The sequence below is a fragment of the Panulirus ornatus genome, chromosome 31 (assembly GCF_036320965.1).
Source record: "Panulirus ornatus isolate Po-2019 chromosome 31, ASM3632096v1, whole genome shotgun sequence".
Classification (NCBI taxonomy): Eukaryota; Metazoa; Arthropoda; class Malacostraca; order Decapoda; family Palinuridae; genus Panulirus; species Panulirus ornatus.
In genome coordinates this window covers 1,762,538-1,777,471 of record NC_092254.1, presented here as the reverse complement: position 1 = coordinate 1,777,471, position 14,934 = coordinate 1,762,538, and the positions used below count along the sequence as shown (strand labels likewise).

The 14,934-nt window shown below is 43.5% G+C and overlaps 1 protein-coding gene across 4 annotated transcripts in view; it reads left to right on the top strand.

The window, feature by feature from the left end:
* The window catches only part of LOC139758667 (uncharacterized), a 72,935-nt gene that overhangs the window by 2,805 nt on the left and 55,196 nt on the right, over nucleotides 1-14,934 (top strand). For 2 of the 4 annotated variants that reach the window (XM_071680250.1, XM_071680247.1), the window contains exon 1: nucleotides 5,599-5,747. The exons of 1 other annotated variant lie outside the window; for it this stretch is intronic. In XM_071680250.1, the coding sequence (XP_071536351.1) occupies nucleotides 5,699-5,747 (49 nt within the window). In that variant the 5' untranslated portion in view covers nucleotides 5,599-5,698. Of the gene's footprint in view, nucleotides 1-5,598; nucleotides 5,748-7,204; nucleotides 7,389-14,934 lie in introns of those variants that run through there. One more of the 4 variants, XM_071680249.1, reaches the window with a different exon arrangement.

Below are 14,934 nucleotides of genomic sequence, written 5' to 3'. Positions count from 1 at the left end.
GACGATGATTCCATGCGGGAATAAAGGTTCGAGAACTCTTTGTGAACAAAATACCTGCACAGCTGAGCAGTGGCCGGCCAAGGTGCTCCCAGCCTCCCCCACCACCACCACGTGGATCGTAGGGGTGATTATAGTGTTGAGGAGTTGGGGGGGAGAGGTTTGCGGAGGGGGTGGAAACACCTTTGACCCAACATACCCACGAACACCTGCTCATTTTGTTGTACAATGAAAAACTTGCTAAGTCTAGTCAAAGGACAGACTCGCATTTTTGTCTGTTGGCTACATAGCTTTTGCACGATGATTCAAGAAATTAAGATAAATTTTCGTCAGCCTGGCGAATTCATGAATCTAAAATAATATCCAGAGATTAAAGACATTTGCGAATTGATGCCTGTTGTTTAAGCATTTAGCTAAGATTAGTTTTGAATGTTATTTCGAAATTCTATTCTTTCTAATAAGGACTGAGCAAGGAATGTCAAAACTTCCCCCCAAAGTTGAATCATATGATTAGAATAGAACTTGTTCAACTGTGTGAACTTACTGACCTTAACCCTTAACCTAACAAGTTATATTCATAGAAAGTTGATGGAAAGTTCTTTTTCAAGGTAAGAGATAGACTAGCTTCTGATGGGTGTGGACTCTATATATATATATATATATATATATATATATATATATTATGATCCACTCTTCACTCATGTCTGGTAATTTTTCTACCGCATTATCACATTACTAATATGCTTAGGAACGAAAGTATGATGTCATTATTGGTATTGAGTAACTATTTGATGTTTATGTCTAAGCACGCGCTCTTTTGAGACAATATATTGGTGGAACTCGCTCCAGAATGTATCAACATTATTAATGAAACGGATTTCATCCAATATATATCCACACATTGGGTTTTATGTTTACTAAATGACATCTTAATGCTCACTAAAGGCCACCATATATTGTTGAGTGTCACTAGTAAATATTACTCATAGCATAGAATGGGAAATGACACCCATGACACACAGTGCATGAATATTTTCTTTGTATGATATTAGGTTTCCTGATATTGGTGTGTATGTGTACCACAATAGTTATGTCAGTAAACAATGTTCTTTAATGATGATCTGCTGTAGAATAAGGCAACTATGTCAATATTATCACAACGAAGCGGTTCAAATGAGAATATACCCACTATAGAGTCTCTAAATATTGGTTTCCCCAGCTCTAATATGCCTATTACAGGGCCGTCATAGTGATACTCTCCCGAGCTAATGGGTTTCTGACGATAATTAATCTAATTAAGCCTCCTCCTAGGCGCTTCGGGGCCAAACCAATTATGTTATCTACCCCAAAGCGTCTCTATCAGTAGTATATCCAGTATACTCTGCTGTCCTCGATATTCTATCTATTCAATAATGATATACCTACTACGGGGCCTTCTAGAGCTGTCATTTCGCGCCAGAAAGGTATAATTTGATGTTAGATTTTTATCTTTTGTAATTTTAAGAACGTTATGTTAGATATACAGAGACGCAGTATTTTAATGATAGAATGGGTGAATTTGCACGATATATGACATATTGATATACCTTCATATCATGGTCATCACTATTACGCATACAACTGATTCATATATTGAATTATATGTATTGGATCGAGCAAGTACAAGTTCTTATAAAAGAGAGATATGAAGATGTCTGTCTCTGTAGTCCAATATAGTAATGAGGTTGTAAAGGATTTCCAAAGACCTTGAAAACATCTGCCAGGATGTTGGATCAGGTCACGTCAGGTCATGACCTGGTAGCTGGTGTCAACTACCGGTATTGACCTACCTTCCAAGGACCACGGTGCACAGAGGGGAAAGGTGAGGATTTCTTTTCATTCAGACGACAGCTTAACCTGACCTAGTTACCTTCTGAAACCCAGGTGAAAGTTCCACTCTCTCTCTCTCTCTCTCTCTCTCTCTCTCTCTCTCTCTCTCTCTCTCTCTCTCTCTCTCTCTCTCTCTCTCTCCCAGTCTGTTGTCCAGTGCGCTGAAAACAGTGATAATTACTAATCCTGAACTCCATCAGCTGACCTGCCCGCCTACGGAGATTAGAGGAGTACGTGCCGCACCCCTAGAGAGACCGTGATTTCTCTGGGGATCTTGGCCGTAGCTGTTAACGCACGTTTCACTGGTCTAGGTCACTGATGAAATTAGGCAACCAAGGTTAACATATTCAAGGGGTAGTCGTATTTAATGGATACTGGTCAGGTTGTTATCGTCTGCAAGGGGTTAGTATCGTATCCAAAACGTTGTCATCGTATTCCAGGGGGTTATCGTACTCGAGGGGTTGTTATGGTACTCAAGGGGTTGTTATCGTACTCGAGGGGTTGGTATCGTACACAAGGGATTGGTATCGTACTTAGGGGATGTTATCGTACTCAGCGTCGTTTCTATTTTGGTGGTTTTTGTTTGCATGTTGGGGTATTGCTTCTTGCGATGTTTGGGCTCTTGTTTCGTCCACGATGGTTCTATTGTTTCATCCACGATGGTTCTATTGTTTTATTCGTGATTGCACCGTTTGAGCTCAGCGCCGTTACTCATCTCTTTGTGACTGGCTCCCAGAGGGGACTTACAAGGTTATTCGAGGTCAGCACCAAGTGAGGTTAACAAGGGAGGAAGATCATGTATACATACGTATCACTGATGTCAGTAATTATGATAATTTGACCTGAATTCAGACCTCAGGTGTTTAGATACGATGGATCAAAATAAAATGTGTTTACAGTATCGTAAACACTGAATAATGTGTTATTATTATTATTATTATTATTATTATTATTATTATTATCATTATTATTAATATATTATTATTATTATTATTATTATTATTATTATTATTATTAATATATTATGATAGTTACTATCATTATTATTTTTAAACCCCAAGACCCATTTCATGTATGGGGCTCTAGAACCGGTAATGAAGATGCAAAAATATAATTGAAAACAGGACGAGACGTTTTTAGTGGACCAACATGGCGGCCAAAGTGACGTAATCAGAAGAGGCGATGTTTGTCTTCGTCTAGTTCTCTAACAGGGCTTGCTAATGTACTCGTGCACTAACATGGTCGCCAAGGGGCCTTATTTAGGGTGATGGGTCAGAGTGTACTACATCCACTTAGTACATGAGTGATCATCAAGTAGGTAATTCGTTGGTAGATATACACCTACTGAGTAATTATATGATGGTTATCCACTGCGAAATCCACCCATGAGTAGTTATCCAAAGGATAGTTATTCACGACTGTCATTACTGAGTAATTATCCACCAGGTAATTATGAGATGAGTTGTTATCCAACAGATGACTATCTGAGAAGTAATTATCCTGTTTGATTACGCAGCTGGCAATTAAATGTGTGAATGTCCATACGGTATTTAACTGGTGGTTAAGTATCAATTGTATAATTATCACGATCGGTATAGATCTACTCCATCAACATACACTAATTGTTGAAGAATTCCATACAGTGATAAATCATATATATATATATATATATATATATATATATATATATATATATATATATATATATATATATATATATATATATATGCATTAAGAAAGGGATTGATTCGTAAGTGGGTGTGACAGACGCTGGGTCAGCACGTGAGGCGTCTGACCTCTGCTTACCAGGGGTCAAAGGTAAGGTCAGGTCAGGTCGAGATAAGAGAAGAGGGGTGAAGAAGAGGTTATCTGTTCCCGAGATGGTATGGGGTGCTTTCTGCTTCCCTAGCCAGTGTCTGGTTTCCTGAGAGAGAGAGAGAGAGAGAGAGAGAGAGAGAGAGAGAGAGAGAGAGAGAGAGAGGGGGGTACCCATATCCCTCTTTTGTGACCTGGTAGCTCTTCTAGGTTTCAATACCAGTTGAATGGCTTGACAGATCAGCCGGGAGCGAATCAAGTTATGGAACTAATTTATACAACTATTTAACAAGTAATTAGTGGAACTTTAATTGAACCATTTAGTCGGAGGAACATCAGGCAGCTCAGGGAAATATGGAGGGGAGAGGAAATGGGTGATTAAAAGCAAATGATTAAGACTGGAAGACTGATAGAAAATGGATATTGAATTGGAAATAGGTGATAGAAATAGGCAATAAAGAGAAAACTGATGTTAGGAAATGAGCTTAATTAGTAGTCGAGTGATTTGGCGGGAGAAAATAAACGAAAGAAATATAGATGAATGTTATAGGATGTAATTTTGGCTAAGGTAATTATTCATTGGCTAATTATGTACGCAAAGTAATAATTCAGTGGCTGATTTTATAATTAGATATACACGGTAATTATTCAGTAACGTATAATCAAATACACAAGGTAATCATTCAGTGGATGATTGTATAATTAGATCCACGAGGTAATCATTCAATGGGTAATTGCATAATGGGGTAGTTTAGCAGTTGGGTGTAGGGTGTAAGCTGTTCAGTGAGGGACTGTTAGGATGTGAGGTTGTGACAAATGGGGAGTCGGGGGAAGTGGGAAGTTAGGGGGTAAATTGGGGAGTTAGGGGGTAAATGAGAAGAGTTAGGGGGTAAACTGGGAGTTAGGGGTTAAATAGCATGGGGGTGAGGATTAAATGGTACAAAGAGAATGCCGTTTAGGCAGGCGAGTGACTGGAATCAACAATGGTTAAGGGATATTGTGATTAATCTGGAGAGAGAGAGAGAGAGAGAGAGAGAGAGAGAGAGAGAGAGAGAGAGAGAGAGAGAGAGAGAGAGATCGACTTTGTTACGAGGTGCTGTAGGAAACTACCCTTCCCAGAACAACTTTCCCTTAACTTCATTCACCATGGTATACCCCTCTCCCCTTCAGGAGGTTAGCTGATAGTTTATTTTTTTTTTTTCGCTTATCGCTCCTCCCCACCTGGAAGGTTTTTGGAGTGATCCGATTAAGGTCTTGGAGGAACACAAAGGGAGCATTTTTTGTTAAGGTAACATTAGAGGTGGAGGGGGGAGTCCAGGGTTGGGGTTGAATCTGGGGTTGGAAATGGAGGGTTTCTAAGGTTGGGTTTACACACTGCTTGAAATCGACTTTTGAGGTAAATAATTGATCATTCTCGATCGTTAATAAATCACTAACTGCTAACAATTATGCATTTACCTCTGCTTGGTAAGTAGTCACGTTTATATATATCCCAGACGGAAACCCTTGTCCAGGATATGGATCTCGGGAGCGTCAATTGCCCCTGATGATTCTGGAGAATTAGATTGGTCTTTTGGTACAGTAGCCAGCAGAGCGTCAAAATAGGTTCAATTATCATATACGAAACAACATGAAGTCCTTGTTGGATGTCATGTACATACGCACGGATTAATTTATATTTAAGAGAACGCAATATATATATATATATATATATATATATATATATATATATATATATATATATATATATATTTACACATATATATAAGCCATACGACAACATGGGCGCCTCAGGCAGCACACACACATGTTCCCGGGAGCGGATGATCCAATCCCCAGGGAGAATTACTGTGACGTCAGATAAGCAGACGGCGTGCAGCAGCCAATCCCTGGAGAGGACACAGGGCAGCTGTTGGGCAGTGCGAGATGCTTATGATGACCGGGAGGCAGGTTTTTCTCCTTATTTTCGCCCACTGAGGAACAGCATGTTGTCCAGATAATTACCATAATATGTCCGATGATGGTGTTACCTTGTAGCACGCACTTCCGCAATGCATCATCCTCAGGCAAGCTCATTTTTGGGTATTTTCCGTAAGGTAGAGGTCTCCTGGGAAACAATGGCGACTGATAGTGCATTACGGGTATTGTTCAAGCCGGGGTGTGAGTCTGTGCCCTATTAGGCAATCCCTGACGGGGCGCGAAGGTCATGATGGGACGAGGAGTGTGTGCTGGCGGCTCGGGGCCCGGGGTGGGTCGGCAGCTGCTCCTTGACCAAGAGCGCGCGTGCTAACCTTGGGGTCTGCTGGCCTGCCAACCACATGGTTGTCTGTGTGGTGCGCGCGTTGCAGGAAGCAGGGGATCTTGGAGGATAGGAAAAGTTTTTTTTTTTTGGAGGGTAGGGATCTTTGAAGTGATGAAGTCTTTGGAGGGTTTATTAATGAAGCGTCATGGAAGGAGGAATAGGTTTTTGAGGTGAGAGGGGTTTTACGATTTTTTTGGAGGGATAGAGGGGGTTCGTGGATGGTGGGATGAATTCTCGGAAGGAAGTAAGAATTATTAGAGGGAAGTTTTTTTTTTTAAGTGAAGTTCAATTTTATGAGAGAAAAGAGGCGTTCTTGGAGGCACGGAGGATTTCTTGGAGGGAGGGGGACTCTTGAAGGAATGGAGGGATCCTTGGGAGAGCAGATAGGTTCTAGATGGGCTGTAGGGGTTTTTAGAGGGAAGTAGAGATACTTGTAGGTGTATGGGTCGTACGTATGTGGGTGGTTAGAGTCTGAATGTGTACGTAGAAAGAATGATTTGATATTTAGGGGAAAGGATGAATGTATGGTTAGACTGGGCTGGATATGTAAGTGCAGGTGATGGGAGAGTGAAATTGGGTAGATTTGGGCTTGAACTTATGGGTAGAAGGATGGGATATGTAGCAAACTACGGGTATGGGATTCTAGTAAGTAGTGCTATAGACGGTGATTACCCGTTATGGCTCTAACTGGTTGATATATATATATATATATATATATATATATATATATATATATATATATATATATATATATATATATATATATATATATAACAATAATGATAGTTTGCCTTATTGTAACATCAACGTATCGCTCATACAGAATGAATATTGTATAAAGCCGGTGGGGGCAGGCACAGTCGTAGACGTTATTCGCGTGATGACAGTGATATGTGTAATTATACATGGAATACCAGTGGACGCATAGGGGTATAATGCATGCTACACGCACGGCTTTCCATGCACGCATGCAAACCTTGTTACTAAGCAAGATATGATGAGATATATCGCCTCATATATAGTTTCTGGAACATTATATCTATAGTCCCACTTCATAATGAGTGTAGTAGTAATTTTCGATCGTGAAATGTAACGTGCGTTAGTTTTACGTGGAAATAACGATGCTTGAGTGTTTTGATCGTGCGTCTGGCACGCTACTGTTGTTGTGGTGTAGGGGTCCTACCGCGTGCGGGACCGGCAGCTCGCGCATGGCTTGCTCTCGCAGTAGTACGGTTGACGTCCCATACGTCGGTGATGTTTGTCGCTCTCCTGAGAGGCGACAGTGAATGGTAATTTTTCTTTATTGACTCTAATCGAACCCCCCGAAAAAAGACATGTGGTGATTTCCGAGTGTTGGAAGCTGCCCCGTTTTCTGGATTTTATCTAGTCTTCGTTAGTCATAAAGGTAAGTGTTTAATTTCTTTCAAGAGGAAAATTAGAGGCGGTTGTTTGATGACATTATGGGCGTGTCAGGGCAAGGATGATAAACTGGCTCTGCTGCCGACGGGGTGAGTATAACCACCAGTATTAATTATTGCATATGTGCATTGTTGCCAATTATATGATCTCCAAATCTATCAAAACTTCAAATATACGTTTTTATGTATAAACCAGTTTCCTTTGGTAACAGTAGTTGAAAGTTTTAGCATACTGTGAACAAATGTGGCCTTTGAGGTCTTTTCCTAGTGCTGCCTCGCGCGCGTGTGCGGGAAAAGGGGGGTGCTATTTCATGTGTGGCGGGGTGGCGACGGGAATGGATGAAGGCAGCAAGTATGAATATGTTCATGTGTATATATGTATATGTCTGTGTATGTATATGTATGCATACGTTGAAATTTATAGGTATGTATAAGTGCGTGTGTGGGCATTTATGTTTCTACATGTGTATGTGGGTGAGTTGGGCCATTCTTTTGTATGTTTCCTTGCGCTGCCTCGCTAACGCGGGGATATATATATATATATATATATATATATATATATATATATATATATATATATATATATATATATATATATATTGCCTTATGATTTTGTGCACTTTCTAAATTGATGGACTCGAGAGAAAATTATTGATAATTCGATGGGAAATGCAATTATCTACGGAAGCGATGGGTATTTTAGTCGTTATTGTTCAAGTAAGTATATCGAGTGGTGTGTTCTTTGTGAGGCGAAATCCGTTGGATGTTTTAAGTCGATGGTAGTTTGATGTTTGAGGCTGGTATCTGGTTATGTATGAAGCAACATCAATTTGGTGTTCGTGGCGATGTCAGAGGATGGTGAGTGTAAAGTTTGTGTCAATTAGGTGTTTGTGAAGGTATATCGGGGAGTGGTGTTTGTGAAGAAGGTACGGCAAAGGGTGTTGAGTGCGGAGCGATGTCGGTTTGATGTTTGCGAAGTGATGAGGGCGCTGTTTGGGAGGCGATATCAAAGGGAGGAGCTGTTTGGGGAGAAATATCAAAGGGTAATGTTTCTTAAGAGGGTAGCGTTTGAGAGCGGTGTCGGAAGGTGATGTTTACAACAGGGTTCAAAAGCTAACCGTAATGATGGAGCTCCACATTTATAACGCTCTAGCATATTTATTTATTTATTTATTTACTTTTTAGTTGTAGAAGCAGTCGACTGATTGAGTGTGTATATTAACTGTCAGGCACGATTGCTTTGGTTACGTTGTGTAGTTCATGCTGGGTTGTGTATGTGAAGTAGGTTTGTGGGTTAGGTTGTGTAAGTTAAGCTAAGTTGTATGTCTTCAGTTGTATGTGTGGTTAGGTTGTTTAAGCTAGTTTTGTTGGGATGATTGAGTTGTGTTCTGCGTTTGCCGCTAGACAGCGAGTCGTATGCATTCGCAAGATCGGGATTAAACATAGCCGAACCACATCAGCTTGTCTTAATCTAACCTAACATTGTATATCGAAGTATGACAATCTTTCGTATCCTTATCGATGTATGCAAAGCGATATCGCAGGCTGATGTTTGTGAAGCGATATCAGAGGGTGATGTTTACATGGATAAGAGACATGCCGAAATGGAACGATGTTAGAGCAGAACGGACGATTATCTCTCTCTTCACCTTTTATTTCGCGTTCTCTCCCTCTCAATAAATCAGGCTTACCTAGTCTCTTTGCGCGTCCTCCATTACCCCCTCACCACAAGCTTTGCATAGTGGTGGTGGTGGTGGTGGCGGATTAAGGGAAGGGGGGGGGGATCCATTACACCCCTGCCCTTAGTAGGTTGTTCACGCCAGAGTCGACCGCCCAAACAAACAACCACAAAGCACAAAAAAAGATGGTGGTGTGTAGTTGGGATTGCTCGGGTGCCATGTTATGTGTAGCATAAAGGGTTAGATATGGAGTTTATGGGATGATACGGACTATGGGGTTATAGGGATGAGGGGAACAGTGGACGCTCTGGGGTTAACAGTAATAAGGAGATGCCTCTGGGGTTAAGAAGTGGGGAATATGGGATTTGACGGGAGAAGGGACGGATTTTCTGGGGTTTGGAAGATTAGGTAAACATGTCCGAGTTTGGGTGAGACGATTCAAGGAAATTGGTACACGTGGCAACATTGCAAGCGTCCTGAGGGGACGAGGGGTTACCAAGTCCAGTACACTGTAGGCTTCGTGAGGACGGTGTCAATAACTTCTCCGGTAAACAGCAATAATAAGCCAGTATATCATCCGCACCCCCGTGAGGCACCGCCAGTGCATGGGGTTCTCAAGCGCTGTATTAGACCTCTGTAAACTTACAAAGTAATCACCTTCAGCTCATTTCATTTTACTAGTTAAATGTCATCTTAGGAAATGGGAGATGGGTGATGTCTTTTCCTGCTGTCAGTGTTACTGCCTCATAAACTTTTTTTTTTTTATGAACCAGGATGTCGACCGCTGCCTTATATCCTATAGTGGAAGACGTGTAACGCTTGCCTCTCCTCCGATTGACCAGTCACGTTCGCGAACGCCATTGGCGAGGCCTAAGCTGAGGGAATGGCGCTCTTTATACCTGGGGGAAAAAAAGCAAAAGCGTTTTTTTCTGTTCATATCGCCGGCCTGTCTACTGTGATTACTGGGAGCTGCCAGCGATATTTTAGTTATGGGCTTTTTTTTTGAGCATATACAGGGAGGTTTTATGGGAGGGAGTTAGGTTGTCAATGGGTAAGATATAAGAGATATTAGATTATATTTAAAAGTATTTGATTATTTTGATAAAATCTGAAAGATTTAAGTGCTTTGTAGCATAGTGTTTACATCAATTACAGTATCTATTTTGAATAAAAGGAAACTACCTTTGTTTTTACTGTTTTATGATTGCGCGATTCTGTATTGTATGTTGTATGATACATTGACACGTCTGTTTTTGTAGATTTTAGTGTTTTATGATAGTGTTGACATTCTTGGGCGTGGAGACCTCGTCTTACTGGAGTTCCGGTGGGACTTCTGCTCTTGCTCATCGCCTAACCTGACCTGACTTGACCTCGGCTGACCCGCGTGATCCCCTCTTCTTCCTTCCGTTGTACTGTCCTCTGCCAGACCCACGAGCTCCAAGATGATGATGATGTTATTTAAGTGTTTGGTTGCTTGATTGTGTGTTGGTAAGTGCTTGTTTACATGTCGCTTTGCCTTATGCAAACACATAGTTATTTATGTACACAAAGACACGCTTAAAGTAGACTCAGATGTGTGTGTTCTGAATGAATATATGTTTACAGATGCATGTAAACATATATTCAGAACACACGCATATGCTTATAGATGCTGACACCAAAAAACACTAATACACACGTACATGCAAACAAACGTACACACAGATACATGCTCAGGCATCCAATCTTACTTAAACAAACCCATGAAAACAGCCTACACAAACACATGATGTATATATATGTAGATATACATACACAAAGCGACTTAGACAAGTATACATAGGGGTGATGAGGGAGGACAGTACATTGGGAGGGTAGTGATGGAGGGTAGCACCTAGGGAGGTTAGTGAGGGAGGGCAGTGAAGGGTTGGTTAGTGAGGGAGGGCAGTGTTTGGGGAGGTTAGTGAGGGAGGGCAGTGTTTGGGGAGGTTAGTGAGGGAGGGCAGTGTATGGGAAAGTTAGTGAGGGAGGGCAGTGGAGGGTTGGTTAGTGAGGGAGGGCAGTGGAAGGTTGGTTAGTGAGGGAGGGCAGTGGAGGGTTGGTTAGTGAGGGAGGGCAGTGTATGGGGAGGTTAGTGAGGGAGGGCAGTACATAGGAAGGGAAATGAAATTAAAGTTGTACCAACAACAGATGTTGCCTGGCAATGTTTACTCGGGGGTTCCTAAATAATAGTGTAGCGTGGCGGCTCCGTGCGCTGCTGGTGACTTCAGCAGAGCCCTTGTAGCTGTTGTATCTGAAGGTGGTGTGTGGCTGACCCACTGCGGCACGTAAGCTTTAGCTGACATTTCGCTATGTCCTCAGCTGACCTTTCAGTATAGCTTCAAATGACCTTTGATGATAGCTTTAGTTGATCTTTCATTATAGCTTCAGTTAGCCTTTTATTAAAGCTCGATACGACTTGTCATCCTAGCTTTATGGAACCTCTTGTTATTAGCACCAGCTTTCGTAGTCGCTAGTCGACTGAAAATTTCCTTGTTTTTGTTTACCATTTTCACTGTGGCTCTGCTGTGATGACCTTTAACCCCAGTTCACCCCCTCCGAGACCAGGGTGACCACAAAGAGCCTCCAGGTGCGGGATGACCCCCCCCCTTGCCCCTTCCACTTCTCCCTAACCATCTGCCAGCTGCTCTCCTGCTCCTCCTCATCCCCCCCCCCTCACACCCACACCCCCCCCCCAACAAATAAATAAACAAAGGAGAGTGTGGTGGGATGTAAGGCCTGTGGTTCCATCGGGTGTAGCGAGTCTGTGTACCGCTGGGGGGGAATTTAGTGTTCTACATTCGTGTGTACATCAGTAAACTGAAGGGAGTGTGATGTAGAGTGTATGTCGTCTCTTGTATACTGTTTGGGAATGAAAGGAAAGTATGGGTTTTGCGTGTATGTGTTTTGTGTATACATCTGTGTACTACTACGGGGATGGAGAGAGGGTATATATTCTGGGTGTAGATGTTTTGTTTACTCGTAAGAGTTAGGACAGAGTGGTCATACAGTCGGACAGTCCTGGACCTGCCCACAAACAACACTTGTGTACCACCAGCAACACCTCACAAAGAAAGTATCCTCACAAACAAATATGTTCCAAACTATGTCCCTCTTCCACCTCACAAACATCTCACACACGCATCACCTTACAGACATGTAGGACATCACCCTGCAAACATCTCGGGAGTCGCCTCATACATTTTCACCTCTCACCTCACCTCACCAACAACAACATCGCACAGACAACACCCCAGACTACCCCCTCCCCCCACCTCGGTAACATCATGAAGGCGTCATTAAAGGTGATAAAGCCTTCTTTGAGGAAGTCATTTTTGGTCTAAGAACTTTCACGGAGTCGTTTTAGCCCTCTTTTGATACGGCCGATATTATATATTCCATCTTGAGTTTGGTAGAGTGTCGGTGAATATCACTTCTCTATCTCACAAGTTAGAACTAGTTGGCGGGAAGTGTTTCAAAAGAGTTGATTAGGTTGAAAATCTGATTTGGAATGGATATCAAAACTTCAGTCTGACCCGTTTGGAGTAGAATAGCGGTAGAAGATTCCACTATCTATCTCGGATGGCCGTAGAATCTGTTCAGTGATGTATTACGTGTGTGTTATCTGTTGAATGTCAGTTTCTGATGATATAGCAGATGAACGTCTAATGTTGCAATGGCAAAGACGCCAAGTGGAAAATGGTTTACAGAACTCAAGAGCAAGTGTAGATTTTTTTTTAATACAAAACCAGTCGTGGTAAATCATTTACAAAATAAGAGCCCTGATGCAGAAAATAGTCCACAGAATATAAGACTCGGTGTAGAAAATGATTTACAAGATACTAAGACCAAGCTTGGAAAGTCATTTACAGAACACAAGACCCAACGTGGAAAGTTATTTACGTAAAACAAGACCCAGCCTCGGAAATCATCTCTGAAATACAGACGCCAGCATGGACAATTATATGAAGAATTCGAGACATGTTTTCCTTCGCCCAGCACTGTACGCTTCCTGCATGTGGCAGTATAGTGTGCTAGGGCCGTAGCCAGGCGTTTTAAGGGGACAATATAGTCTGTCTGGCAGCACTGCATGGCGCCAAGGCCGGCATGAGAATTTCCATGACCGACCCGGAGACGCCATGGGAGAAACTGTTTGTTCCCCCTGTCGTGGGTTTCTGGTTTTCACTGTTTCTTCCTCTTGTGTGGATGTCAGGGTTTGGTATTATTATACGGGGCATTAGTATGACCTAATGAAGGGGTCCCAAATCACCACACTTACCACCAAGTCTCCAGTAGTACCCTAGTCTTCACCACACCATCACCAAGTCTCGAAACACCCCCTCACCACCAGTTACCCCATTAGTCCCCCAGCGTTCTGCTTCCCCCCAGCAGGCCTCCAACACTCCCCCTCCCACGGGCAGTCTCCCTCACGCCCTCCAACCATCGTGATCCTCAAGATGCGCTAGATTGAGCAGAGCCCCGTGCATCGGCCGGACGCCCCGGGAGAGCAAGACGGTGCTAGACTCCTTACGTGTTTTGGTCATGTTTCCCCATAATACTCGGGAACTTGTCGACCATCACGTTCATGGGCTGGTGGCGTAACGCAGCTCGGAGGAGTCAATGTTTGTTGACACGGCAGGGATGACTGAGAAAGATCTCTGGCTGTATTGCCCGGTCCTGCCTGGCTGGCTGGTGGGGGTCGTATATTGCAGGGAGGACTGAGGAGGATCTTCCTATATTGCAGGAGGCGGCTGGCGAACATGATGGCCGAGACCAGACGAAATGAGACCCGTCTCGATTGGTTGTTTTGGGGTTTAGGTCCATCAGTTGCCAGGGGTCATCAGGGCCGTCATCATGAACAAGCTGCACTCAGTATCAGTGGGAAACGCCGTGATCACCTTCAGGTCTTAGGGGTCATAACACTCTTCAGTATGTACGCGGCCCCCTGGACCCTGGAGTGTGAGGAAGATGTGATGATGATGGTGGCCAGACTGGTGGGTGGGACTGGCTGTGACGCTGCAGCGGCGGGCGGGTGGGTGGGTGGTGGGGACTGAGGAGGATCTGATGGTCGTGTTGCTGAGTACGGACGGGCGAGAGCTGACCCCACCTGGATCCCACCAGCCATTTCGATTACGAGGATGATTACGTATCGGTATGATAGTCGGAGGGTCGGTCTCTCTCTCTCTCTCTCTCTCTCTCTCTCTCTCTCTCTCTCTCTCTCTCTCTCTCTCTCTCTCTCTCTCTCTCTCTCCTCACTAGACGTCAGATTCCCTTCCCTGAACCTGGTTCCTTGTCTAATCCCTCACACAATTTGGGTAGCTGGCATTCAGTCTCCCATGTACACACTCTCTCCACCTCACACGTAACACAACCCCACCTCCGTCCTCACCCCCACATCAACCCCACCTCCGTCCTCACGCTCACATGAACCCCACCTCCGTCCTCATGCCTACATCAACCCCACCTCCGTCCTCACGCCCACATCAACCCCACCTCCGTCCTCACGCTCACATCAACCCCACCTCCGTCCTCACGCCCACATCAACCCCACCTCCGTCCTCACGCTCACATCAACCCCACCTCCGTCCTCACGCCCACATCAACCCCACCTCCGTCCTCACAACCTCATCAGCCCCGCCTCTGTCGCTCTCAACCCTATTAGACTTGCTAAGGAGACAAGTAAGTTGTGTTTCCGGGTTGTGAATGACCGTATTGTCTGTCCCTCTGTTTCTCTGTACCTGTCTTCTGTCACCATGAGTGGGGCCCCGGCGCGTCTCACCCGCCTTTCTGTCTGTTTGCCCCTGTCTATCCCAGTCGTCACCCTTATCTCCTGTCA